At 35.9% G+C, this 27,642-nt stretch overlaps 1 protein-coding gene across 2 annotated transcripts in view; it reads left to right on the top strand.

Moving 5' to 3' along the window:
• The window catches only part of PHACTR2 (phosphatase and actin regulator 2), a 168,203-nt gene extending 148,938 nt beyond the window's left edge, over window positions 1-19,265 (top strand). For both annotated transcript variants that reach the window (XM_036766346.1, XM_036766345.1), the window contains 2 exons: window positions 2,049-2,125; window positions 16,846-19,265. In XM_036766346.1, coding sequence (XP_036622241.1) covers window positions 2,049-2,125; window positions 16,846-16,861 — 93 coding nt within the window. In that variant the 3' untranslated portion in view covers window positions 16,862-19,265. The remainder of the gene's footprint in view (window positions 1-2,048; window positions 2,126-16,845) is intronic.
• The last annotated feature ends 8,377 nt before the right edge of the window (window positions 19,266-27,642 follow it).

Genomic DNA, 27,642 nt, shown 5'->3' with positions numbered 1-27,642 from the left:
TATGTGAGAGTTGGGCTGTGGTCCTGCACTGTCCCAAGCTTCTTGTGCTGGTGCTCAGGCTCTTGCTTCTGGCTTTCACTGGGCTTCAGTGCCTAGCTGCTGGGGGAGGAAAGGTCTCTCTCCTGACCTGCCCCAGGCGTGGGGTCTTGCTGCTGGGTTGCTATGGAAACAGGGCCTTTCTGCTGGAGGGCCAAAAGGGTGTGGTCTCACTTCTGTACAGCCTGAGGGGTGGGGCCTCCTATAGGTCAGCAGTCGGGATGGGGTCTCATTGGTGAATTGCCCCTGGCTCAGAACTTTGCTGCAGGCCCCCAGCTATGAAGTTGACCACTGCTGCTCTGGGACCTAGTTCACCTGCCACCCCAGTGAGCTAGACCTGCTGCTGCTGGGAAGCTGCTTCCCTGCTACTGGATCAGTTCTGAGTCAGTTTTCAAGTTGTTTAGAGGAGAATTTGGGAGGGCTCAAAGGAGTTCCTTCCTCACTCTGCCATCTTGTCACACCACAAGTCCAGTTGAAGGATTTTTAAGGAAATGGCAGACTTGGACCTGTTTGTAGGCCACTGGGATAGGATAGGGTGTAGATAGAAAGAGGTTGAAGATTATAGTAAGAGGAGAAATGATTGTGATCTTTTCTGCTGGAAAGATTGGGGCATGTGCAATAAAGGGAGGGGTTGGTCTTGGTAAAAAGGAGCTACCTCACCAAAGACTAGAATAAAGGAGAAGAGCACTGAGGAATCATGGCAAGGGATTATGTAATTTAAAGAGGAGAAAAAAGGGAGCTCATTATAAAAGGCCTCTATTTTCTCAGTAAAAAAAAAATGCAATAAAAATTGCAAGATAGGTAACTTCTAGTTAATTTGCTGTTTGTTTATCAGGTTGTCCTATCGTCTGGTTTTCCAAATCCCGTCTTATATATCCATTATATGCAATCAGTCCCAGGGAAAATCAGGGTTTGAACTCTGTTACAGACTTGTGTTTTTCTGCCTATGTTTGGCTTCATATTGCCTTGGCAGCCGTAGGTGAGGAAAATTGTAGATTAAATGGCAGCCATATACGTACCTAATAAGATCAAACTGAGTGAAAGTTAAGAAGTGCTGTAGTCCTTCTATTTTCTTTACAAGAGAAATGGGCAGCAGAATAGAGAGGTTTTCTCAACTCAGACTCACACTCAGGCTCAGGATTAGCCGGATGCTCCAAGTCTCTGCCATCGGAGGCCTCATGTCAAATGAGGCAATATTTGTAAGAGAACTCCTTGAGAGCAGGGACTCTCATTTGCCTTTCTTTGTATCCTCAGCATTTAATACAATGCCTGGCACACAGTAGGTGCTTAATAAATATTTATTGACTGACTGATAACCTGGGTTCTGCTTTCTTCCTCAAATGGTCAAATGGTTACACAGCAGACAGCTTGCTATATAGCACACACTGGAATCCTGTCCTTGTAAGCCTATTTTAATTCAATGCAATAGAGACTGATTGAGTACTTCCTATGTATAAGGTACCATGCAAGTTGCTCCTGGAAATGCAGAAACCATCTAGTCCCTCCCATCATGGAGGAACTAATCTAGTATCACAATTTAAATTCTGTTTCAGTCATTTTTGCTTCCTCTGCTCCAATTCTTATGTAATATAAAACTATTATATTTTGGTTTTATTGATATCCCACCATTTTTCTGTTTCTCTCCCAAGTACACCCAACCTTAATTCCCATGTTTCATATTCACACAGAGGTTTCAATCTTTACCTCTCTCAGTCCTATATCTCCTGCCAAAGTTACTTACAAGTGGTAAAGGACAGATTAGTTCTCCACACTTGGGTTTCTGAATTATATGAAAATAATAAAGCCTATTTCATTTGGTTCCTTAACACAGTTTCCAAGGTCTTTCTTAATTCTATAGTTTTCTAGGAAATTTCTTTCTCTCTAACTAATTAGAAGCATCATTTTTTTCTTCGTTGTAAATTCCCTTACCCTACAAAAAAATTTCACTAGTAACCATCTACAGGAAATTATAGCCCAAATAAAAATTGTATTTATCTGTTTTCTCTTTTTAGGCAGCAATAAGGAAAGAGTTAAACGAATTTAAAAGTACAGAAATGGAAGTCCATGAAGAGAGTCGACAGTTTACAAGGTGGGTTGATCAAACACTTTTTAACTTCAAGCCAGCTTTTAAAAGTCTTGAAATCCTTTTTGCTTTTTTTCCAAACTCCAAGTTTAAGTCCCAGAAGTATTACTACTTTAGTATTCATTACAAACTAATTCATATGGTGGTTTGGGAGCGAAGCCTGGAAAAGTTTCATTTTAAAATGTCTTGTTTTTGAGAACATTAAAATGATCTACATTGCAAGGATAGTAATACCTTAGTATTAAAAATATTAAAAATAAAGATGTTTTCTTTTAGAAGAAACATGAAATATTTTAAAATAACATGATTTTGTTCCTTTTCCTCAGCCACTAATCTCACCTTTCCTTCTCTTAGTGTCATTTCATGGGCCCTAGCCAGGAATCATGGCACAGAGGATATAGTATCAGATTTGAAGTCGGGAAGACCTGTTCAAATCCTGCCCTAGATACTTACTATGATCATAGATAGATCCTTTCTGAGCCTCAGTTTCTTCATCTTTATAGTGGAGATAATAGACGCCTCTACCTTGTAAAGTGTCTGTGAGGATCAGACAAGATAATATATGTAAGAGGCTTTGAAAGCTTTAAAGAGCTATGTCAATATGAACTGCTATTATTAGTGTTGATAGCACCTAATCATTTGTTATCCTGGCTCACCTATAACCTGTTACCCAGAAGGGAAAGTCTTACTTAAGAATACTAATGAAACCTTTGGGGATTATGGAAGCAAGCCATTGGCTTTTGGCATAGTTTAGCAGAATGAGACTTCAATTTTAGTGGCTCCTCAAGGGATTATTATAATTCTAATCTTTTTTCTTTTTCTATAGCATCCAATCCTATATAATTCAAATTTGTAGCATTATGAACACACTCATACACACATACACACACACACATTCTGAAGATAGACACTGGACCTATAATTTCACTGATATAGGGAACTCTGGGATAAGGAAATTCCCTCTACTATTACAAATTGGCACCTTCTCTGCAATTTAACAGCCTTAGAGAGTTGCCTAGAGTACTGGCAGGTTAAGTGACTTGCCCAGAGTCTCATAGCCATTATGGGCTAGAGTAGGGCTTGAACCCAGGTCTTCCTGGCTTGAAGGCCAGCTTGGTATCCATTGCATCATGCCTCATATACAAAATACATATATGCTTAGTTTTATCTAACAGAGAATTTGTTTGTGTAGATTAAATTTGTGAATCAAATTATATAAAAAAAATTATATAAAATTATATAAAATTCAAGAAATTCCATTGAACGTTACTCTTGCAAAACAATGACTACAACAATTATTTGTAACACAAACAATATCAAAATGTACCCATCTGTATGTCGATTCAGATTTTCCTATAATATGATTCCTTATTCATAGCTTGTTAAAGCTGGAAAGGGACCTTACGTAGTATCCAATGTAGCTTTATTTTATACTGAAGAACCTGGTGCCTAGACAAGTTAAGTGCCTTGCTAATGCAGCTAGTTAGAAGCCGTAGACTGGAGCACTGTTATGTGTATTGATGAGTGCCTATGTGGCTGCACTGGAAGTCGTTGCAAAGGTTCCACATTCTATGTGAAACAGAGCCATAACTCAAATCATTCTGTTATTTCTAGTAATAAACCCAAGGGAACAAGTTTCAGAATAACCATTTTATAGCGAGTTCTGCTTCATAGCTAATATTCTACCATATAACTTTTCATATTGCCACATCCCCTGTTACTTTCCCTGCCAAAAACCAAGTAGTATCTGGTCTTTCCATCTCCCATGAACTTAAGCCCTTCTTTATGTGTTGTCTTCCCCAATTAGAATGTGAGCTTCTTGAGTTCAGGGACCATCTTGATTTTCCATTTGTATATCTAGCTCTTAGCATGGTACTTGGCACATAGTAAATACATTTCTATCCCATCTACCTCTAGACAGATTTGTTATGGAAAAATAGTTCTGCTTTCCACCATTAGTAATCTCTGAAAAATTGTGAAGAATTAGAGAGCCTTCCTAAGACTGGAGATGGGCAAATACTGTCTCAGTTTTCAGAAAATGGAAGGTGAACTCTTTTTCAATTAAATAATGATGTGATTCCTCAATAAAAACTGTGGGAGTTATTAATTATTAAAGGAAATGATTTGTGAGCACTGAGAAATGAAAGCATTAATTACTTTAGAGCCAGAATGGTTTCACTAAAAACAAGTCATGCCAGACTAATTTCATTCATGTTTTTGAAAGGGTTACTGAACTGATAGACGAGGAAGTGACATAGACATAGTCTCCCTGGCTTTCAGCAAAGCAACTGGCAATTTTTGGTGCTTTCATTGTGGACAAGATGGAGAAATTTAAACTAGGCGATAGTACAACTAAGTGGTTTCAGAATTGTTTAAAGAGGCATTTGCAAGTTTGAAAGAGTAGTCATTAATGAGTTTATGTCAGCTTGGGAGGTAGTCTCTAGTGGAATGCCTTAGGCATTAGCCATTAGTCCTGTGTAGCTTACCATTTTTATTAATGGCTTGGGTGGATACATACATGGCATTCATATCAAATTTGCAACTGGGGTAGTAAACATGTTAAGAAGTTAATACCCAAAATGATATTGAACAGTTGGAATGATGGGCTAAATCTAAGAAGAGATATAATAAGAGTAAATAGAAGATCTTGCATTTGGCCTCCATAAAACACTTTATATATATTATGTCATTTGATCTTTGCAACAACATTCTGACATATTTATAATTATCCCCACTTTGTATATGGGGAACTGAGGCTCAGAAAGGTTAAGTGACTTGTTAACATAACCCAATTAGGCTTGGCAAGAAGAAGAATGGTGGTCAGGTGAAGTTGTAGAAGGGTTTTGAGAGATGAAGATGACAGAGTTCACAACTGCTGGTTTCAATTTTTTCCATAAAGTGTAGCCAATGAGGTCATCTAAAAGACAAGAGGCCAGGAGTGATACTGGGGGCTTAAAGGAAGTAAAGATTTGGAATATCTGTTGTTTTTATCCATTGGGAACACAATAAATAGTATTAGATTTGGAGGAAGAGAAACTCAATTTGTCTGTGAGAAAATGATTTACAATGTGTCTTTAAGATCCTAGTATTAAAGGCTAGAATGTAAAATTTTTTAAAAATATTAGCTGCATAAGTATTGCATAAAAAGGTGTGGCAACAGTTCATATGAACAAGAGCTCAGATTATATTAAAGTATAAGCTCAGTTTAAGTCAGTAGCATGACCTAGCAGCCAATCAAGCCACTTCAGTCTTAGGCAACCATAAGAAAGGTGGGCTGTGTAGGGGAGAGACAGACAGAGAGAGAGATAGAGACAGAGAGAGAAAGAAAATAATTGTAGTTAGTGATGGCTAAGCCATTTCTGGAGTATTGTGTTGACTTCTGGATTCCACATTTTAGGAAGGACAATAGCAAACACCATAATGAGGGCGCTGGAGACCATGTCCTACAAAATTCAGTGAAAAGGACTAGAGATGTTTAGAGTCAGGATTTAAAGAGAAGACTGAAGAAGACCAAGGGAGAATGTGATAGCTGTCTTCAAGTATTCTGAAGAGCAGGCATATGGAAGAGGGATTAGGTTTGTTCTACTTGCCCCAAAAGAGTAGAACTAAGAGCAAGAGGTGGAAGTTGTGGCATAGGTTTGGTGTCAGAGAAAATTGCCTTGGTACTTTGAGCTGTCCAAAAATGGAGTGAGATGAAGAAGAGAGTGATTTCCATTCATTAAATGTCTTTTAGCAGAAGCTGAATAACCTCTTCTCAGGGATGTTATAGTTGGGATTCCTGTGCAAGTACACTCTTAATTTTGAGAAACTTTGGGTTTGAACCTGGTTCTGTTACTCATGCCCTGTGTGTGTTTAGACAATTTAATAACTTCACTCCAGTTTCTCCATTTATAAAATTGATGAGGTTGAACCTGAATCTCTAATGCTTCAATAACTTAGAACTGCTCTAAGACTTTTAGACCACCCTATATATAGAAATTTGTATATTTCAGTATTCTATCTTATTTTTCACTGTAGGACATGTGTTAGGCCCTAATCTGAGCCCGTTTAGTACCAATTCCTGTTCCTACATCTCTATCCCCATTTTAAGGAAAGATATGTCAAAAGTGAAATTTGGTCATTGTATTCATACTGTTCTCTCATATTTGGTGTTTTCTTGTGTGCTTATTATAAAAAGTAAAGTATAATTTTAGTAAACAACTAAATAAACATGCACACTCAATGATAAGCTTTCATTTTAATTAAGACCAATACAATAAACATCAAGGGCCTACTCTGGAGATACAAAAACCAAACAGTCTCTGCCATTAACAAGCTTATCATTCATTTAGGGGCTATAACATGTAGTGTTAAGTGAATACGAAGTAATTTGAGGAGTTCTAAAGACTAGTCTAAAGTCTAGAGGGATCAGGGAAAGCTACACAAAAGTGACTCCTGAGCCAAGGGATTGTGAGCGGCTGAGATGAGAAGGAAGTGCGTTCCAGTCATAGATCATAGATTGTGTAAATGCACAGAAAAAGGACATAGTGTGACAGTGTGTATATCCATCAAAATTTCAGCACTGAGATTGTGTGTGTGTAGGTATATGTGTGTTAGACAGACAGTCAGGACAAGAGAGGGTAGGATAGGAGAGGGTAGGGTAAGATAGGGTAGGGTAGGAACAAGGATACCAGCGGAGGTGTTAGCCTTCGTCAGGTGAACTTGTAGAAGGGTTTTGAGGAATGGAAAAGGATATGAAAGTATTCAGTACTACTGGTTTCAATTTTCACCATAATGTAGGCAATGAGGTAATTTCAAAAAAGACAAAGAGGCCAAAAGTGGTTTTGGGGGATAAGGAGAATAAAGGTTTAGAATATCTGCTCTTTTCATATACTGTGAAAATATTAATACATTTAGAGAAAGAGAAACAGAATTTTATCTGTGAGAAAAATGTTTTGCAGTCTGTTTTGAAATATTTAGGATAGAAAGGAAATTTGTAAAGATTCTTCCAAATACTTTTAGCAATAACCAAGTCTCATAAAATTTATTTCCAGATTAGAGGAAATTAAAATAGTCACCACTAATAAAGCTATATCTTAATTATGTATTCCTTAAAAAAGTTATCTGGGAAAGAAATACTCACATTTAAACGAAGAAATTTAGTTTTCTGATATATGCTCTGAAAAAGAGGTCACTTTTTGAAACTAGAAAGGAAATAATGTACCAAAAGGTACATTTGTTTGAGAATAATTCCACTAAAGAAGTTAGACCCTGTCTCTTGGCCTGGCCCTTTAAATATAGTCTGGAGAAACAGTATAGCTGTGTGTATTTCTTTATTAGGATGACAGCAATACTTATCCCAATTATTCCCATTTAAAGTTATATACTTGTAAACTCAACACTCTTGGTTATGTGCTGGTTGCTCTGACTTTGTGATGCTTGCGTGCACTTCAAGAGGTTTGCCCTTTGGGATGGTGTTTTGAAAACAAATAATTCAACACCTTTTTTTTTTAGCACTTTAAACTAGTTCCTTCTTTATATATATAGCTCTTGATAAGATAAGTATCACTTGTCATTAAAGGCTCTACTTCCTAATTAATTATTCATGTAAGTTGAGAATTTCCATATAATAGTTTTTTTTAATCAAGTTGTGGTAGCTGATAATATTGATGCTGTATTTTCTTCTTGAAGATAACAGTTCTGAATCACTCTTTGGGTTATGCTCCTTAAGTTGTGTTTCTAGTAGCGATAAAACATTTATAGGCAATACCCTGTTACCGATTTCCCTAAGTGAGTGGTGGCATGCATTTGCTAGAGAGCTAGCTGATATTAAGAATGCATTTATGGTCATGAGATGGAATCTCATGAGGGAATCAAACTGTCACTTGAGTTTCATTAGAGCTATGCTCGAACTCATGGTTTCTCAGACTAAGTACATCTCAACACTTTTGTGCATGTGATTTCAGCATTTTAGGGTGAGTTGTTTTCTTAACCCTGTAGTGACTATTCATCATAGTGCCAAAAGAATAGAAATCACTTTGAAGAGTCATCAAGATCAAGAGTGAAATTGTTTAGGCAAACATAATCTACTTTATTCCCGAACTTTAAAATATTCTCAAACATACAGAGGCAAACTAGATAAAAGATTAAATTTTAATTAAAAATTAAACTGTATAGCAAAGTATAGTCAGAGAACCACAGGCTTTGTAGCTGGAAGGGAACTCTAGATTGTCTGGTGTAACCCTTAGCATTCATGAAGGTATAAGGTATTCTTTTCCTGAGATATACAGATAAAATGAGTTATTCAGTAATTCCTAAAGATGTATATAAAATGTGACAAGGAATTTTCTAAGGGGACCCACAAGGAACTGTTAATTTATCTAAAGACCAAGGAATTGTGAAAATTGACAAAGCTATTATAGTGGTCTATTGGCATATGCTTCTTGCCTGAGATAGGCACTAATTAAATGTCCCATAAATGCAGGGAATGTGTACGTGAATGTTATAGTATTGACTTTTTAGGCCCCCTGAATAGAGATGTTAGTTGTTCAGTTATGTCTAACTTCATTACCCTGTGCACCATACCGTCCATGGCTTTTTTGTTTGTTTGTTTTATCAAAGATACTGGAGTGGTTTGCCATTTCCTTCTCCAGTAGAGTAAGGCAAACAGAGGTTAAGTGATTTGCCCAGAGTCACACGGCCAGTAAGTGTCTGAGGCCAAATTTGAATTCAAGAATTCCTGACTCCAGGCCCAGTGTTCTAACCACTGGGTCACCTAGCTACCTCCTCTGAAACTATATGTAGTAATAACAGCTCCCAGTTCAATAACACTTTAAGGTTTACAAAGCCCATTATATTTCATTTGATCCTCATAATAAAAATGGAATTTTAGCATAGTCAATAGGGTGGCCTTGGAGCCCAAAAGAGCTCAAGTCCCACCTCTGACACATATTGGCTATGTCACTTAGTCTCTCAGTGCACTAGGCAGCTCTTTTAGACTATAGATTGCGGAGAAAGGGCCAGCCTTTACTGACAGTTGGAGTTTCCTTGCCTGGGAGTTCCTTAAACCAGTGAAATCACAAGTCTAGTTCCTATTCCTAGCTTTACAACACTGGGAAGTAAGTTATCTCAATTTTATAGAGAAGGAAACTGAGGCTTATCAGATTCAAATGATTTTCTGCTTAGAGTCACACAGCAAATACATAAGGCAGTGATCTGTCTACCATACCACGTTCCTTCAAATAATGACAACATACATAGATTTATATAGTGCCTTAAAGTTTGCAAAGCACTTTATACATCCTCGTAACAACTTTGTGAGGTAGATATTTTTGTCTCCATTTTGCACATGCGAGAACTGAGGGGTCAGAAAGATTATGACTTCTCTTTGGTCACATAATCTAGTCAGTGACAGGCAGGATTTGAACCCAGGTCTTCATAATTCCGCATCCAGCATTCTATTCACTATCCTACGCATGCTTCTATCTTAAAACTAAGTTCTTGGGTGTCAAGGACTGGAATTTAAAAAAAAAAAAGACAAACCCATGGGAAACACTGCTGTAATCACATGCATAATGGTACAGATCTATATGCTGAATTATCAAGTGTTTATTATTAGCAGTAGTCTCATATGAGGGAGGGTTCACAACTTCTCAGGTTAGAATACACTATATGAGCTAACCAGAAATATGAAATATACATAGAATATGTGAACTTACCCACAAGTACATATTGTAACCAGAATGATTCTCTATAAACTTTTAACCAAGTGGAAATAAATTGGTCAGTATTTAGTTAAAACATAAGTAAAGGAAATATGGAGGAAAAAAACAAGACTATTATCTTGTGAGTGATTTTAGATGGTCACTTTGAATGACTACAGAAAATTGACAGTAATATATATTACCATATAGAGGCAGCATAGCATAGTGACTAGAGAACTAATCTAAAATCCAGGAAGGCTCATGTTCAAGTCCTATCTCTGACAAAGTCTGGGTCTGTGACTTAAGTCTCTTAAGCCCTCCATTCTCTAGGAAACTCTCAAAGACTATAAACTGCAAAGAAAGTACCAATCTGCATTGGTAGATGGTGTTTACTAAAGAAATCATAGGCCCAGTCCGTATTCCTATGGTATATATTATAGATGATTCATCTGTGGGAACTATGGTATTGCCCAGATTCCATAAAGATAGAATAAATTTATTCTTGCTCAAAAGTATATGAATGGAAAGATTTTTTTATTTTTATTATTACTTAAAATTTTAAGGAGCAGGAAATTTTTATATAAAAAAAATTTCTGAAGACTTTGTTAGTGAATCTATTTATATCTCCATAAACTTGAAACCTAAAACCAAAATGTTATTCTGTCTGATAGGTAAGCTTCTTAAAGAGGAAAACTGAATATTCATATTTTACAAATGAATGAGAATCACTAAGGAGCTAAACTTGAGTAATTTGCATTTTTAATTATTTTTTTAACTTTTTTTAAATTTTGAATTCTAAATTCTCTTTCTTCCTCAAGCCTTTCCCCCACCCATTAAGAAGGCAAGCATATAATTCCCATTATACAGTTCAAATCACGCAAAACATATTTCCATACTAGGCGTGTTATCCTGCCCCCAAAAAAGCAAAAAAAGTAAAGTAAAAATAATATGCTTTAATCTGCACTCAGAGTTCATCAGATCTTTCTCTGAAGATAGACAGCATTTTTTCATCATGAATCCTTTGGAACTGTTTTGGATCATTGTATTGATCAGAGTAGCTAAGTTTTCCATATCTGGTCATCGTTGCCATACCGCTGTTACAGTGTACAATATTCTGGTTCTGCTCACTTCAATTTGTATCAGTTCATATAATTCCCAGGTTTTTCTGAAACAATCTCCCTTCATCATTTCTTATAGCACAATAGTAATTTGCTTTAGTAGCACTTAAAACTATAGGACTTTAGAATATGACTACAAGATTAGGGGTCTAACTGAATGAGCCTCTCAATCTCCTTTATTATTTGAATAACAAAAGAAAACTATCCCTAAAATATGTCCTACCTTTTTTTTTTAAATTTCTTTACCTTTGCTTATATCATCACCTCTCCCTGATATGCCTCTGAACTTGGTCTCTCTCCAATGTACTTGCCATTTCTATCTTATATTAGGTATTTATCTAGATTGTAAGCTCCTGGGGATAAAACTCTTTTTTAGCATCTAGAATGATCTCATACATAACAAGGCACTTAGTAAATGTTTGTTGAACCAACAGGCAAAAACCCTAACATGTAGAACATTTGCCAGGTTAAGGGACTTGGTCTCTCACAGATACAGAATTGTAGCTCTGGGGCTACAGTCCTCAAATGAGACCGTTGCCTCTTCTTTTGGTTTTCCTAAAGCTTTGGTCCTAGAAACAGGTAACTGGTAATTTGATGGGAGGTCTAAAATGACAATATAAAAGATGGTTATTTTGTCTTTTCTAGACACCCAGTAGGAAATCTCAAGTTGCAAGATTCTGTAAAAGCAGGAAGTCATGTATTTTTCATTTTAGGCATATCTCCATAGTGTTTAATAATTATATTGTACTTTCCTATGAGGAATTGATGCTCCTGACCAACCACCAAGATGTGTATGATACTGTCTCAGCACCTACTCTTTTCCTTGAAATCTGGCTTCTGGCCTTACCATCCCACTAAACTTACTAAAGGATCTCTTAGACTACAAATCCAATGGACTTTTTCTTAGTCTTTATCTTCCTTAACCTGTTTTCAATATTTGATACTATTAATCGATACTTTGTTCTCCTGGATACTCTCTCCCCTTTTGTGTTCTGTGACATCACTTTCTCCTAGTCCTCCTATGATCTGTCTTGACTGTTCTGTTTAAGTCTCCTTCACTGGTTCAGCATCCTTCTCCCACAACCTACATGTGTCTTCTATGGCCTATTCTACAGCCCTAGTCTCTTTCTAAATCTTCTCTCTCACTGGTTATCTACTCCCCTAACTGAAATTGTCCCACTCTACAAATTATTCTGAAATCTGCATATTCAGCCCAAATTTCCTTTGCTGAGCACCAGTACTTTCTTCATTTGCCTGCCTGACACCTTTCACCTAGTTCTGCAGCCACCCAAACTCCTCTTCCATAGACAGACCCCAAAACCTCACCCTTTCCTCCCAGATTCCCTGTTTCTCTTAAGAACATCACAGTCCTCTCCATCACCCAGGCTTGGGTCCTTCAAGTCATTTTTTTCCTCTTCCTCATCAAAACACATTCTAAATCCTATTAATTCTTTTTCCAGAATCTCTCCTGTTCATCTCCACTTAGGATACTATAACTCAAATTCAGGCCCTCATCATCCCCCACATGGATGATAATAATTGTAAAAGCATCTTCACTGGTCTCCCCCATACCATCCTTCTTCCTCCATCACCTATCCTTCATATACATTTCAAAATAATTCTCCTAAATGCATCTATTTTACATCATTTCTCTCCACTCATAAATCCTCAACATTGCCCAGGATGAAATATAAACTCTTTATCATAACAGTTTAGTTTTTATACAATCTAGCTCCAATCTCCCTATCTAGTTTTATTTCAGACTACTGCCTGCCATATACTTTAGGTTCTGGCCACTCTAGATCACAAGCCTTTCCTTGATTTCCTCTTGCCTTCTATTGCCTCTATGTGTTTGAGCATGCCACTCCCATCCCTTTCAATTGAATCCTTTTTCTTCAAGGCTAGTTCAAGTACCACCTCTATGAAGCCTCTCCTGATCCTGAAAGCTTGGAAGGAATTTCTCTGTTCTAAAATTCTCCTAGGGGATTTTGTCTGCATCCCTTCTTTGACCTAAAATGATCACTTTCTACCTTATATTAAGCTCATTTATCCTCACATATGGACTATTGTATCAGTAAGGCAATAATAACAATGTAGATGATAATTGTCAAAATGCCTATGTAGTTCTGTGTCGCAAAATATACGAGACTCTCCACATAGAAGGTAGAAGAAGTGAATCATTTATTCAGACACCAGAGAACCATATCCCACAAGCCATTTATCCAGTCTATCACGGCACTAAAACATTCCACACACATCACAACCTGGAGCCTTGCCATCCCAAAACCTCTCCGACCCCCTATTGGGGTCTTCCCAAAGACAAACTCACAGTACAGCTAAGTCAGCCTGTTCAGCTCTAACTATCACGAGGGCGGCCATTAGCAGCCATAACTGCCTCGCTTTCTCTCTGTCTCTCTCTCTCTCTCCCTCTCTCTCTCTCTTTCTCAACATTTCCTGTGATATGACTTCCTTTTCCTTTCAGGAAGCTCCTCCCACCACATATCTTAGGCTTCCTGTGACCTAAGCAGGTTACATGGCCTATTAATGGGTGGGAAAGATCTTCAAATCCGAATTGCTACTACAACTATTTACTCCTTGGGGTCAAGGACAGGGATTGTATCGTCGTTATTTTTGTACTCTCAATGACTTGTGCTCAAAGTCGGAACTTAATTTATCAAAGTTAGTTGAAAACTGAATTGAGTTAATTTTCTGTTAGTGACTTTATTTATACTAAAGCGTTCTCTTTCTTACCTGGTCACCCTTGTGCCAGGTCAACACGTAACAGCTAGCAGGGAGTATGGATGATATAATCTGGGCAGTGGAACCAAGCTTTTCTTTGGTCAAAGCAAATTGACTTACGGGATTGAAATGTATCCTCTTGACCTAATTAATATAAGCCCCTAACCAAATGAACTAATAACCTGAGGATACCCCAAAATGCATTTTGGTAATGATGAATTGGGGTACATTAGTTTTAAAAAAATAATAAAAAATTCCTTTAGTTTTCTAACGATATTATTAGCTTTTGTTACATGTAGTTTAAAGTTTTATAAAAGATTTGTTCATCCAACATTTAAGTGTGAGTTATATGTACTTGTGACATAAATATAAATAATAACTTACACTAATATTATAGCTTAAGGTTCACAAAGTACTTTCCTCACAACAACTCAGTAGGTGCTACATCAATTATGATTTTACAGATGAGGAAACTGAAGCTCCAAGAAATTAAGCAATTTGCTCAAGGTCACAGAGCTAATGAGTGTCAGGACTGGGATTCAAATCAGATCATCTAACTGCAAGTCCATTGCTTTTTACACTATACATACTGCCTCATCATCTCTGTCCCTCAGTGAGCTTAGAGTCTAGTAAGAGAAATAAGACATGTACCTGGATAAGTATGATAAGGGGAAGAATCTAATAAATATATGAAAAAGATAAGATAATATGGAAGTTTTCAAAAGGAAGACATTATTCTGTCTAGGGGTATCTAAGGTTATCAGAGAAGGCTTCTCTGTAAATGTTTCATCTGAATGGGCCTTTAAGGATGGATTGGGTTTTGACATTTCAGATGAAGAAAAAGGGCCTTTCAATTTGAAGGAATATAGGATCATAGGCTTAGAACTAGAAGGGACCTTAGAAATCATCTAGTTCAACCCTTTTGTTTTACAGATAAGGAAACTTGAGGCCCATAGAGGTTAAATATCTTGCCCAGGGTCACACAGGTGATGAAATGCCAGTCAAGATTTCAATACAGGTTCTCTGAATCTAAATCTAATATGCCTATCACCATACCATACTTTCTTTCATAAGTAAAAGACCAGAAAGGGGAAGTATGGGGCATGTTTGTAAAACCAATTGTTGGAATCATAGGTCATTAGAGCTAGAATATACCCTAGAGATATTTGTATGCATGGAAGAAAACTGAAGCCAGAAAGGTAGAATGATTTGCCCCAGCTAATTAGTGGTGAGATCTCTTGATTCCCAGCATGATGATCTTTAGCCAAATCCCTGAGGCATTCCACTGGAAGAGACCTCCTTCCAAGCTGACACTGAGCCATTAATAACTTTTCTTTGCCTGGGCCATTCAACTGCTTCTGACTGCATTAAATTGCATTGTCACCTAATGGACAGTTACATTTTCCCCCTACAAGAATAGCATAAGAAACTTTGTGGGATGATTTATTAAAATCTAGGTAATCTGAGTCTATAGCATTGCCCTAATCCATCAGTTTTTAGTAACCTTGTCTAAAAAGGAAGTGAAGCTAATCTGGAATAATCTTTGAATGCAGCTTGTGATCTTTGTGATCACCTCTTTTTTCCCTAGATGTCCACAAACCATCTCTTTAATGATACATTCTGGAATTTTTCTAGAAAGCATAGTGAAACCTCTAGAATTTCAAATGTCATTATCTTTTTTTTTTTAATAATTGGGACATTTGCCCTTCTCCATTTCCAAAGCTCTTCTCTCGTTCACCCTAACCTTTCATGTCTTCCAGGTTTTTTTTTAACCCTTATTATCCCCTTACTTGTCTTAGGTATCAACTTCCTTTTAGTAATTTGTGTTTAGACAAAACCAGTTCCAAGATCATTTTCCATGACGGAAAAAAAGCAAGACAAAAATTGAGTAATTCTGCCATCTCTCCATGGTCAGTATTATCACATCTACCCAGACCAGTAATCCTGCTCTTGTATCCCAATATAGCTCTTAAAAAAACACCCCTCCTCTTGTTTTCGGGCCTTTTTAAACTTCAGATCATTATAAGCTATAGCATTTTAACTCTATTCTCATAGGATCATGCTATACTTTTGTATTCATATTCTGTTATTAATATATTTCCATCTTTTGTACATATAAGAATATAATTTGGATGGTGAATTTCCTGTGCATCCACATTAGTCCCTTTAAACAACTCCCCTTTTTCTTCTTCATTGGAATTTTTTTTATGTCTTTAGAAACTGACTTTTGTGAGCTTTGCCTGGGATAATTTCACCAGTACAATATTTATCCATCACATCTACCTAGACTTCTTATGGAAGCTTGCTGTCTTATTAATATGAGCATAGTGACATTAAATGGAAACCATCAAAGGAGAAAACAAAGGAAAAAAGTGTTGTGGAATCTTGGAAGAAGTCCCCACATTTAGAGAGTAGGAGACAAGTACAGCTGGCTGAGGAGAAAGAGAAATATGAAAGCAGAGATAAATCTGTGAAGGTGCAATGACAAATAGACCTGGGAGGGAGAGAGAGAAAGAGTATCTATAAGAAAAGAGTTTTCAATATGTAAAATGCTTCAGAGATATTTGATGACCAAGAATGATTATGAAAAATGCAAGATTGTAAGGGATCAAATAAGTAGATAAGGAAGGGGAGTTAGTGGGTATAGTCTTAGTTTTCCTGATATTTGACAATGAAAGGAACTTTAGTTTCAGTAGTGATGGAGGTGGGAGTTACAGGGTCAAGTTTTGTTTTGTTTAGTATGGGGAATAGTCCTTAGAATATTTATGGGCAGAGGAATAGTAGCTAATGGAGGAAGCAATGAAGATTTGAGACAAGGGATAGAGAATAGAGTAGGATCCAGGAGGGGGCCTGAAGAGATGGTATCAAAGACATAGGTAGGGGGATTAGCCTTCACAAAGAGAAGGGCCACCTCTTCCTCTGAAACAGGCAAAAAGAGTGAAAGATAGAAGGATGGATGAAAACACGGGTATGAAAGATAGTAACTGAAGGATCTAAAAAAATTATGGTTATGTTTATTTCCGAAACAAGCCTATTAATGGGATTCTACTATAGTTTAATTACAAGGTTTCTAAAAGCCTTTTTTTAAAAAATGAATTTCTATATTTCATTCATTTCAATGATCCAGAGTTGGAGCTTTTAAAATTAATATATGTCAGGCACTTAGACTTTATATTTATCATTCCAGGTTTCATCGCCCCTAATGAAATGCAAGACTATTGTGAATCAATCATTTGCTAATAACCTTTGGGGAAAGCACTGTTTCCTGAAGACTTGAGATTGCACTGGAATTCGAATGTGTGTGTGTGTTGCAACTTAACCTGTGATAAAGAAAGTGGCCCTTGGTTTTATTGGAGAAGAACTCCTCCCCTTTTATTGGAGAGCTCTGATACAAGGCAAAAGAAAAAGAGAAAGACACAGTGATCCTTTTTGTCCAGCAAGTGTTGATGGTAAGAGATACTCTGCTTCAGCCAAGACCAACTCACATGGCTAAACAGACTTTTATTCAGCAGAATTTTGACCAAGGAAGATGAACAGAAGACAATCATAGGCTTCTTTTTTTCAGGAATACAGAGTTTTATGGTAATCAAGAAAAATGTGCAGTGGGATTATGAGGCACTGGGAATCAAGGTGGAAAAGGAAAGGGAAAAAAATTAGTACTTCAACATAGTAACAGAAATCAGACAAACTAAAGAAAAAGTGTATTTTTTGACATAGGAATTTTTTGGGTAAGAATGATCACCCTAGAAGTATTTACAAGTATGACTACCTAATGATTCAGATCTGTACCAGGAAGACTATTCATATTTCATCTTTACTTTAGTAAAATACAGTAATTTTAATTTATTTGGTGCCAGTGAACCCAGTTGCCAGGAATGAGTCTGAGTGTTTTCATACACATTTTTCATAAATGCAAGAGGCTTGCACAGACTCTAACAAGCATGCTTAAAGAAATGTTGCATGCTCAAGTAGCAAAACTAAACATGCTTTACATATTTTTATACTCTTACTCAATGTACCTTCCATGATGTTAGAATTACAGGAGTGGTAGTAAAGTAGGAAATAATGTGATTTTATAGGACTGCAGCAAGTTTAGAAACAGACTGGTCTTTCTCTCAGAAGTGAGAACACCCTAAATATAAAGAAAAATAATTGACAATCGTGATACCATTTTAATTTTGAACCCAAAGTCAAAACTCAAGAGAATTACAGGTGTCCTGCCTGTAATTAGTTTCTAACAGAAATTATCAGGACTATAGTTTTTATTTATTTATTTTTATTAGTTTAAATGCTGCATTATTTGGGATCTTTGAAATGCTGCTACAAAGAAAAATGTGTGGATTAACAAGTACTCAGCAAGAGACTTTAAAACTTCACATAAAATCTGTTACATTGTGTATAAAATACCTAGTCTCATTTAATAATTTGTAAAATATATCTCTGAGTATAGTATTAACTATCGAAGCAAAATGGTCAGTAAGACTGAAGATATGGGGAAAAAAATCTGATTTTCTTATGTTGGTCAAAGATGAGGTCAGTATCGTTTACACTAAGGTGTCCTCTATTGTCTTACTTGCCAACACTTCCCATTGAGTGTGTGCATCATGTGATTTCTCTGCTCCCAAATACCTGTAATCATAAAGAGAGGTTTTAATTCTTTTGTTTAAAATCACTTTCAAATGTGTGTAAATACTGTAGTATGTTTAATAGTAATTGGTATGCCCCTTTTATTTTTTTCTAATACGTAATTGACATAAGGCAAGGTCTGGGTAGGGTTTTCTCTCTTCCGCTCAGATCTCAAGCTGGATTTTCCTGAATGTCCTTGGTTCATACTATTAAAGATTATAATTTTACATTTCAGAGCAAGCATGAAATCTGGTAGCTAAATTTAGATCCTATTACTTATTGATATTTTCAAGAACAGCTAACTGGAGAGTTTGGGGATGATTTTTATAAAACGTATTTAAGCATCAGCTAGCTCTTTTTATTTTAAATAGGCTACACAGTCATTTATTCATGGTCTCCATTGATATGGCTACTTCAGTTGACTGAAGAGTTCAGATTCTATCAGAATCCCATAAAACATTAACCTCTTAGTTCTATAGCAGGAACAACCAGTACTAATTTATAGCCAATAAAAGTGAGCATCCCTGTTTCATCCCTTGATGTAATGAATTAATAACAGAATCAATCTAGATTCTGAATGCTATCGTTTTATAAGTATTAAAAGACATGCTGCACTGAGGAAATGATGAAAATATGGTCCTTCTGCATGTGCAAATGCTTTTGCTTTAGTTTTGTCAATTTCTATAGCAATTTCTAAACTGCCATAGAAATTAATTCTGGACTAAGAAGTGGCAACATGATTTTCTTTCATATCATGTTGTTTTTTTCAACTTAAAAAAATACCAAAGAATACATTGCTTAACATTTTTATATTTAAACTTTGCAACCTTTAAAAATACAATAACCCATGATTAACCAATAATCAAGCCCCTATGTAAATAATGAAAGACAGATGTTTATACCAACTTTTCACACAGATGATATGTCATAGAATGTTCACTGTTTGGCTGATTAAAAAAAAGAATCTTCTTTGTCAGTAAATATGGTATGCTATGTAGTTTTTTCTGTTCTATATTGAATTGCACGCAGATTAAGAGAAAAGCTAATCATCTGATTAAAATATATACTGTATATCACTATGTGCAAAGATTTATAAGTTGCATATAGTGTTTAATTGTAGCAACTAGTGTGGAGGAAAGCCTAAAGGATTGGAAAGTTCACTAAGATAGGTCCTAATGTGGTATTTATGTAGCTAGAACCTCTGATCATTTTACTAGGGCTTTTTCATATTAAAAATCAAAACAGGAACCAGTTACAAGAGCCTGTGTCCTCATCTAAAACTCTTAGAAAATAGCTTTTCTATTTTAAATTGCTCTTGGATTTCCGACAGATTTCTTTATGTATGGTGACACAGTCTAAATAATTAATAAATGGACCCAGGGTTCTGGGCTGGAATGACAGGACAGAATTGGCCATTTCCTTTAAATTGTACAAAAGCTGAACAGGGTATACAAATTATCCTGTGTAGGTTAGTGCTCAACCAAACCTGAATTTTTAACCAGCTTGATCAGAAATTTAAAAAAAAAAAAAACTAAATTACATCAAATGGACCCAGTTTTAACCAATTAAAATTTTGAGGTTTTATCACTAAGGTAAAACAGCCATTCCAGAACTGTTAGCCGTAGATGTTCAGTTGAACTATGACAGCATGACAAATCTGATTCTTTCTGAACAGGTCATCAATCAGTATCATTTAATGTGTGATAATTTTCTTTAATCAGAAATCCAAGATGATCACATCAGGAATACTGTTGTCCTTTTGTTTCTTATATTTATGTCTGAACTAAATCTGGTTCTAATTTACTAAATTCTGTGAAATGGCTTAAGGTGTAATTTGGATTTATTAGCTGTTTGTTTATATTTATGTGAAATTAGAAATGTTATTTATATGAAATATAATATAAAATCCCCAATTAACTAGAAGAAATATTTTGACTACTCAGACAATTCAAGCAAAAAAAAATTATAAAGTTTTTAACTCTTTAATTATCAGGATTAAGTTTCTACTTTCACTGTCTTTTTTTTTTGAATGAATGAACAAAAAGCATTTAAGTATTTACCATGTGCCAAGCACTGTGCTAAGCATGTTAATAACTTCCACTATAATAGGGAAAACACGTAATCTCAGTATTAGTTTCAATTCGACTACAGATGAGTATATTGTAAGAAAAATCAGAAGCACTGAATATATAATAAGAATCACTAAATATTATAAATAAGAGATAAACTCCCTAAAGAGTTAAGGCTCATAAACTTCTGGTTAATTCTGTCCTGCATCAGCACTTTTTGTAATAGTGGCTTATAATGAAGTTGTGAGCATTAACACTGCATTTTCTAATGTATTGTCACAGGATCATATAAAGTGTTAATAGCCATTTTAGTTGTCTTTTATGGAGTTATCTTTATATAGCTGTCAGAAATTACATTATCCTACTGTGTGCAGGATAGAAGAATAAACATTGTTTCCCAGCTATAGAGGCATGTCTACACTCATTAAAACAGTGGTTCTCTTCCCACTTTTTTCTTTCTTGAAAACCAATTCAAAAGCATGTAAAGTCATTATTCTTTAATTGATGGCAGTGTCAAATTTTGCACCATTGCAAATCTTGCGCCTAAGTAATATAATGGTGGTACCATACCCTGTGCAAAATGTATAGGTCTTTTCTGCTTTTATACAGCATGGTCTCAAATTCCCCCAATTTACATTCTGGGCATGATTATTACCACAATGAAAAAGTCACTAAATTGAGAGGCCTAATCCTACTGATTAAACTGCCCACTTTGGAAAATGAATTCATTCTTTTAGAACATTAGGGCACCTCTTGGGTGCTAAGGAATAACTTAAGTTGTAATAAATTTTCTCAATTGAATCCTGGTGTCCATTTCAAGACAAGGCATTCCACTATAGCAATTCCTGAAGAGAAATGAGATTTTATTTTAGAGTGGTATTTCCTTCTGCAAACCAATTCTATTTATTTTTAAAGGCATTTGGGGAGTGGGGGGGTGGGAAATAATTTCAACTCACATGGGATTTAACGGATGGCAAGTCTCATTTTATTTGTTGTCTTGTGTGTAAGGCCAAACTTTCTAGTCTGCCTGTATATTATGATTTGAAGGAGGAGAAGACAGGCATCCTTTCCCCAAATAATGTAGCCACTGTTGTCCTTTCCATCCTAGTAGTGTCCCTTCTTTAAGTCTTTCCATTCTTAAAGAGTTCTCTATCACCACTTCCCTGCCAAATAGAAATATCTCTGGTGAAGGACTATGGAAATGGAGGGTTGGAGAGTATTCTGTATTAAGAAAAGCATTATTAGCTAACTCTAGTGGACATCACCAGGCACCTTACTGAGAGGAAGGCCCTAAGGAATTATCAAAAGGTAGGCATTTAGCTGAGTTTTAGTGCCAAATGCTAACTTCAACTACTTCAAAATTGTGTCTTAATTGGTCAGACTGCCTGCCAGTTTTCCTGGGGTTATTGATTTAACAAAAACGAAAAAAGGGTTTGAAGTGGGGAGAAAGAGGAGAGCATTACAGTTCTACAGACAGAAATTGCAGTCTATCCATTCATCATCATATTTGACCAAGGAAATTTCAACCCATGGATTCACAACCCACCAATGAAGCTATTGGACAGGCCTTTGACCATTTTAAGACAAGTCACATGGTTCAGTTTTCCTAATAACATTTGTAAATATTGTATTTCATAGGAATTATGGAATAACCATGCACTGAACACACATTTTCAAGTTATCTTAGGTGACAGATATACATGAAAACATGCCAAGTTTTACGTAGGTAAGACATTAAAATTTATTAAAAACAATACTGAAACATGTCCATTCTATTTGCTGCTACTTTTTGTAGTAGTGATTTAATGTTAACATTGTTTTAAGGCTGTGTTGAGAAACATTAGTTTCATCAAAGACAGAGATGAATTAGTAATGTAGCCAACCTTTTTTTTTTAATCAAAATAAAAATGTTAAATGTATCGTTTGGACAGAGAGCTATTTGGGTTAAAGAGTGACTGTTGTGAACTTTTAGATGGTGCTTAAGAATTCTTATCTTTCCAAATAGAAAGTGGCATATTTTTTTTTGAGAAGAAAATAAAAGGAGTATGTAAGACAAAGTGCCACTCCATCCTCAGGTCATTTTTTATGGTATGTTTAAAGCCAATGTTTGTGCCACTTGCCAGTTTTTCAAATTTTTTTTCCTATAATACGTAGTTGTTATGGTTAACAGTATATTTAAGATTATATCATTATTACATTGCTTTAAGAAGTTTCACAACTAGAAGTGGCCCATGATGGGTTAGTTAGCATTAAAAAAATACTAATTCACCCAAGGTAAAATATGTATAGGTCAACAAGAATCAAGGCACTAATTTGTGTTATAATTTTCCTTTTTCAGTATTTTATTCCATAACTTAAGATTCCCCATGTCTCCAAATAATTCTGCATGAATTTCACCAGGCTTAGTATTTGGTAAAGCCTAGAACTTGTCAGTCATTTATTTGCTTTTTCAGAGTATATCAGACGTAACAGAAATGTTAAAACAAAGAAATGTACACATTTTTTATTATTGTAAACTTTGGCTATAGTGACAAGAATGGCGAGCTGTGATCAATGTCAGATGGACCAATGCTAGATTTCCAGTGAGTGATCCGATGCCGTATATTACATAGGAGGGATGCCTGGGAATGTAAATAATTGGTGAAAATGACAATTTCTTTTTGGTTCTTGATATGTACTGTACTATAATATGTGTGTGAACATGGATATACACACATATACACACATGTATACGTATTCCTCTGTTGTAATCTGAAAAAAAGAATATGTATTATCTTTTTATACAGTACCTGTGTTTGTGTTTATTATTTAAAAAGCAAAAATGTTTTATCTAGTTGTATAATATTTTAGGATATTTCGCTGTGCACAATTCCAAGTGCCTTAGAACATTGTGTAGCTTTCTTATACATATATATATATATATAAATGCATATATGTGTAAAAATAAGAAAATTTACCTCAATAAAACAGTTGGGAAAATCCCCACTGAGTTTCCACAGTGTTTAAGTTACCCTGAGGTAAGAACTCAGAAGGCTTGTACTTATATTCTAAGGTTAACACAGGAATGTTCCTTAAAAGACTTGGTTTATCATCTCTACCTAACTTTCTGAAAAGTATGAGCATACATCTTTTGTAATGACTTTATTCTTAAAAATTACTGTCCTGTGAATTACTATCAATGTTAATCAAGTAAATTTTTAAAATATTTTTTTTAATTTAACAAGGTATTTAAGTATCAATTTTAAATTCTTAGTTGTATGTACCAACATACATAAAAGCAGCTCCTGCTCTCCAGAATTTATAAGATAATGAAACAAAAAGAATGTAATACAACCTCATCTTTAATGACTTTAAAGTTTTGCTTTGATATTTATTGTAAATCACTAGAATGTATAAGAAGATGATTCTGGGTTTGTTTTGTCTAGTACAGGATTTGTTCTTGGTATATATTTCCAAAGGACAATATTTTTCTTTGGTTTTTTGTTTGTTTGTTTTTGGGGTTTTTTTTCACAGGGCAGTTGGGGTTAAGTGACTTGCCCAAGATCACACAGATAGTACGTGTGTCAAGTGTCTGAGGCTGAATTTGAACTCAGGTCCTCCTGACTCCAGGGCCATGCTCTACTCACTGCGCCACCTAGCTGCCCCCAAAGGGCAATATTTTTCAACAGTTGTTGATCAATGGCATCAGAAAATCACACCTTATATAAGGTGACTTTGGCCCTTCAGCTTTGAGGTGTTGCCTCTGTACTGGCTTCCTCCCAGCCAAAAATGCTTTTGGTTTTTTCAGAAGGTTATATTTTCGTGGTTGTCGCCAAAGGGTTGTTTACAGCAAATTGCATAATAGGATACAGTAGAATAAAAAAAGTTTGTCCTTAACAATGATAGCCATTTTGTTAGTAAGAATCATTGATTTATTTGCAATGAGCAAATGTGATTTTTGAAAACTTTATGCCAAACCTAATCATTAAAAATATTTGCCCAGTTTAGTAAACTAACTCTAGGATACAAGCTCATTGCCTTTCCATTTATCAATTTTTGATTTAGAGGTTGCTTTGGATATCGAGTTTTAACTCCACCTTGAGTGACAGCAGTTTCAGGTGGCCACATGAAATGAGCTTCTGGTTTTATACAATTTTTCATTTGCCTCAGTGGTAAAGGGCTAATCATAATACAACAATACTTTGCTGGATACAGCTTAATATAAGATAAAAGGATGCTCCTATAACAAATTCACTATACTGAAAGAGCAAATGGTTTAAAGATTTTTCTGCACAAACTAATTCTGTTTCAAGTTTCAAATAATAGCTAGCATTTAATGTCTTCAAACATAATTATCTCCAAAGAGTGGTCATTGATTATGAAAGAATTCATTAATTATAAAGCATTTAATAAGTGCTTACTCTGTGCAAAACACTATGCTTAACTCTGGTACAAAGAGGAAAAACAAGATGGGCCCTGTTCTCAAGGAGATTATAGTGCAATTAATAGTAGAAGCTTGAAGATTTATTTCATTACCTTCTAAATCATACCCACTTTTTAGAGACCCTGGAAGAGCATTATAAGCCAATTTCTATAACAATATGTGTTTAGAGAGACTGCTTTGGTCAGAGTAAGAAGCACTCAAGGCCTATCAAGAGTACTATGTGAAGAAGGCAGTGGGCTGGAAGGCAGGAAGGCTTCAAATCTTGCTTTAGATATTATCTGTGTTATCATGGGCAAGTCATTCAACTTCTCCATTTCAGTTCCCTCATCTATAAAATGAGGGAGGAGGGCTGACTTAGTGGCTTTGAAGGTCCCTTCCAGCTCTAAATCTGTAATCCTATGATCCACATAAGAGTATTACAAATGATAAAAACTTCTAGTATTTAATAGATCCTACACTCGTCGGGTTTCTGTCTCTCCCCGCTAATCTATCTTGTACTCTATTACACAGAGAAATTAATTTTACTCAGTTTTGGTCATATCAGTCCCCCAATCAAAAACCTTTACTGAGTCACCATTCACTGTTGATAGCCTGGCATTCAAGGTGATATTCAATCTGTCCTTCAGTTTTATCTCCCTTTATTAGTTACCTCAGCGCATCCTCCACACTAACCAAACTGGGCTTACTGTCCATCCTCTAAACTCCTACACCACTCTGTAACTCTTTTGGTACTTATAATAACTGCTGACTGACAGCATGATAGAATCGAAAGAGAACTGGACTTAGAATCGTAAGAGCTGGGTCTGAGTCCTGGTGGTGCCCCTTGCTGACTAAAACAAATCACTTCGCTCTCTTTATGAAGTGGTATTAATCCTTGGCCTATGTGAAAGAACATCTATACTGTGAATTGTCAATACTGAGTATGATATAAACGTATGCTATTTTTGTTATTTTTTTTTGTATATAGGTGTCCTATATACTCTACTCAACTATAATGTCTGGGATGGCAGGAACCAAATCTTAATCATTTCTGTATCTGCTATATCTAACACAATATTTTATACATATTATTTTAAATACAGATATCCAATAAATATTTAGTGATTGGCAGGAACTTTAAGTCAACAGATATAAACAGAGCACCTGCTATGTATAAAACCTTTTCGAGGCTCTTGGGTAGAAGACTATATAAAGAGCCTAAGAAATAGTCCCTGCCCTTGTGGAGTTTAATGTCTGTTTGAATGAAGTAAAAGTATATTTACTTTCTAATTGAAGATATTAATCCTAATTGTTTTGGTAAATCTATTGAGATTTCCAAAGCATCCTATCCAACCATTCATATATACCATTGCCTTTTTCCTATTCACAACCTCAATCTATTAGACATCCTGCCATAGCTAAGAGATTTGGGGGGCAGGGAGGCAAACTACGTTTTAGCACTGCTTTCATTAGCAGAAGAATGAGAAAAGCAATATGCCTGGCACATAGTAGATACTTAGTAAATGCTTATTGATTAGTTGAAACGATAGATTTTTAAAAAGGTGTAGATTAGATGAACTAGCCCTCAAAGAGAAATTAAAGCAATACCTTTATCCCCCAACAAAAAAGAAATGTAGGGACCTCTCTTACACAATGGCAGAAGAAAAGGTGTTTTATAATTACAATAGATATAATCATAGTAAAAATTTTTTAAGTAATGCAATTTCCAAGTACATTCACAAAACGAAAGTTGTGTCCTCTGAGAGATGTGCCACCGAACAGGAAACAGCCCAAGCAATGGAATAAGAGCATGTATTTATCAGAGGTCTGAAGGGTTGGATAGGCTAGACAAAAGATGCCAGGATCAGGAGAGGAGGTAAGGAATCTTAGTGACTACCAGAAGTAGGAGAGTATGAAAGGTCAGGGCAGGCAAATGATTAGAAAGAGGCATCCAAGCAAGTTGTCAGTTCAACGACAATCGAACACTTTTATTGTGAATCTGATACATAGTTGTTTCAGCCAAAAAAACGCTTTTGTATTCCTGCCTTACATATAAAGGGCCTAGTCGAAACACGATTGGGGCTGAGCTTGCAGGTAGAATGGAGGGTGGCTAAATATACTTGGGAGAAGGCAAAATATCAGCAGCTGAAGGCAGGTTCTGCCGCTCAAATACACAGTACTGTAGTTATTTAATATGGGCTATGCAAGGTTTTTCCAGTATCTAACCAACGACCAGGGAGTGAATTAGGTACCTTCAGAAGTCCAATAATTTCTAGACTACTAGGTTATTCATTACTTCACTGTCTGAACTAAACAATTTCTCTTTTAGACAAAGCATGATACTAATTCAGTCAGTCAAAGGAATTAATAAACGATAACTATGTGTCAGGCACTGTGCTGAGTACCAAGGATATCAGGAAAGGCAAAAACAGTCCCTTCAAAAAGCTTCCGCTCTAATGTAAATAACTAGGTATATGCAAGATATATACAGAACAGAATGAAAATGATCTTAGAGGGGAAAGCATTAGGATTTGGGGTGGGGCGGGGGGGAGTGGGAAAGACTTGCTACAGAAGGTGGCATTTGAACTGTCTTAAAAATAAGTAAGAAAAACTAAGAGCCAGAAGTGAGGGGCCAGAACATTTCAGGCACGGTAAACAGCCAGTGCAAAAGCATGGAGACAGAACATGGAATTTCCTATTGGATGATTTGTAAGTAGGCCAGTGTTCCTGGATTGTAAAGTACATGGAGGGGAGAAAACCAAGAAGACTAAAGGTAGGAAGGGAACAGGTTATGAAGAATTTGAATTCCAAACAAAAGACTTTATATTTGATCCTGTAGGTGAAAGGGAGCCACTGGGGTTTATTGAGTGTATGTGTTTTGGGGGTG

The sequence above is a fragment of the Trichosurus vulpecula genome, chromosome 7 (assembly GCF_011100635.1).
Source record: "Trichosurus vulpecula isolate mTriVul1 chromosome 7, mTriVul1.pri, whole genome shotgun sequence".
In the NCBI taxonomy this organism is placed as follows: domain Eukaryota; kingdom Metazoa; phylum Chordata; class Mammalia; order Diprotodontia; family Phalangeridae; genus Trichosurus; species Trichosurus vulpecula.
The sequence above is the reverse complement of the archived record's forward strand: the minus strand, read 5'-3'. Positions and strand labels throughout refer to the sequence as shown.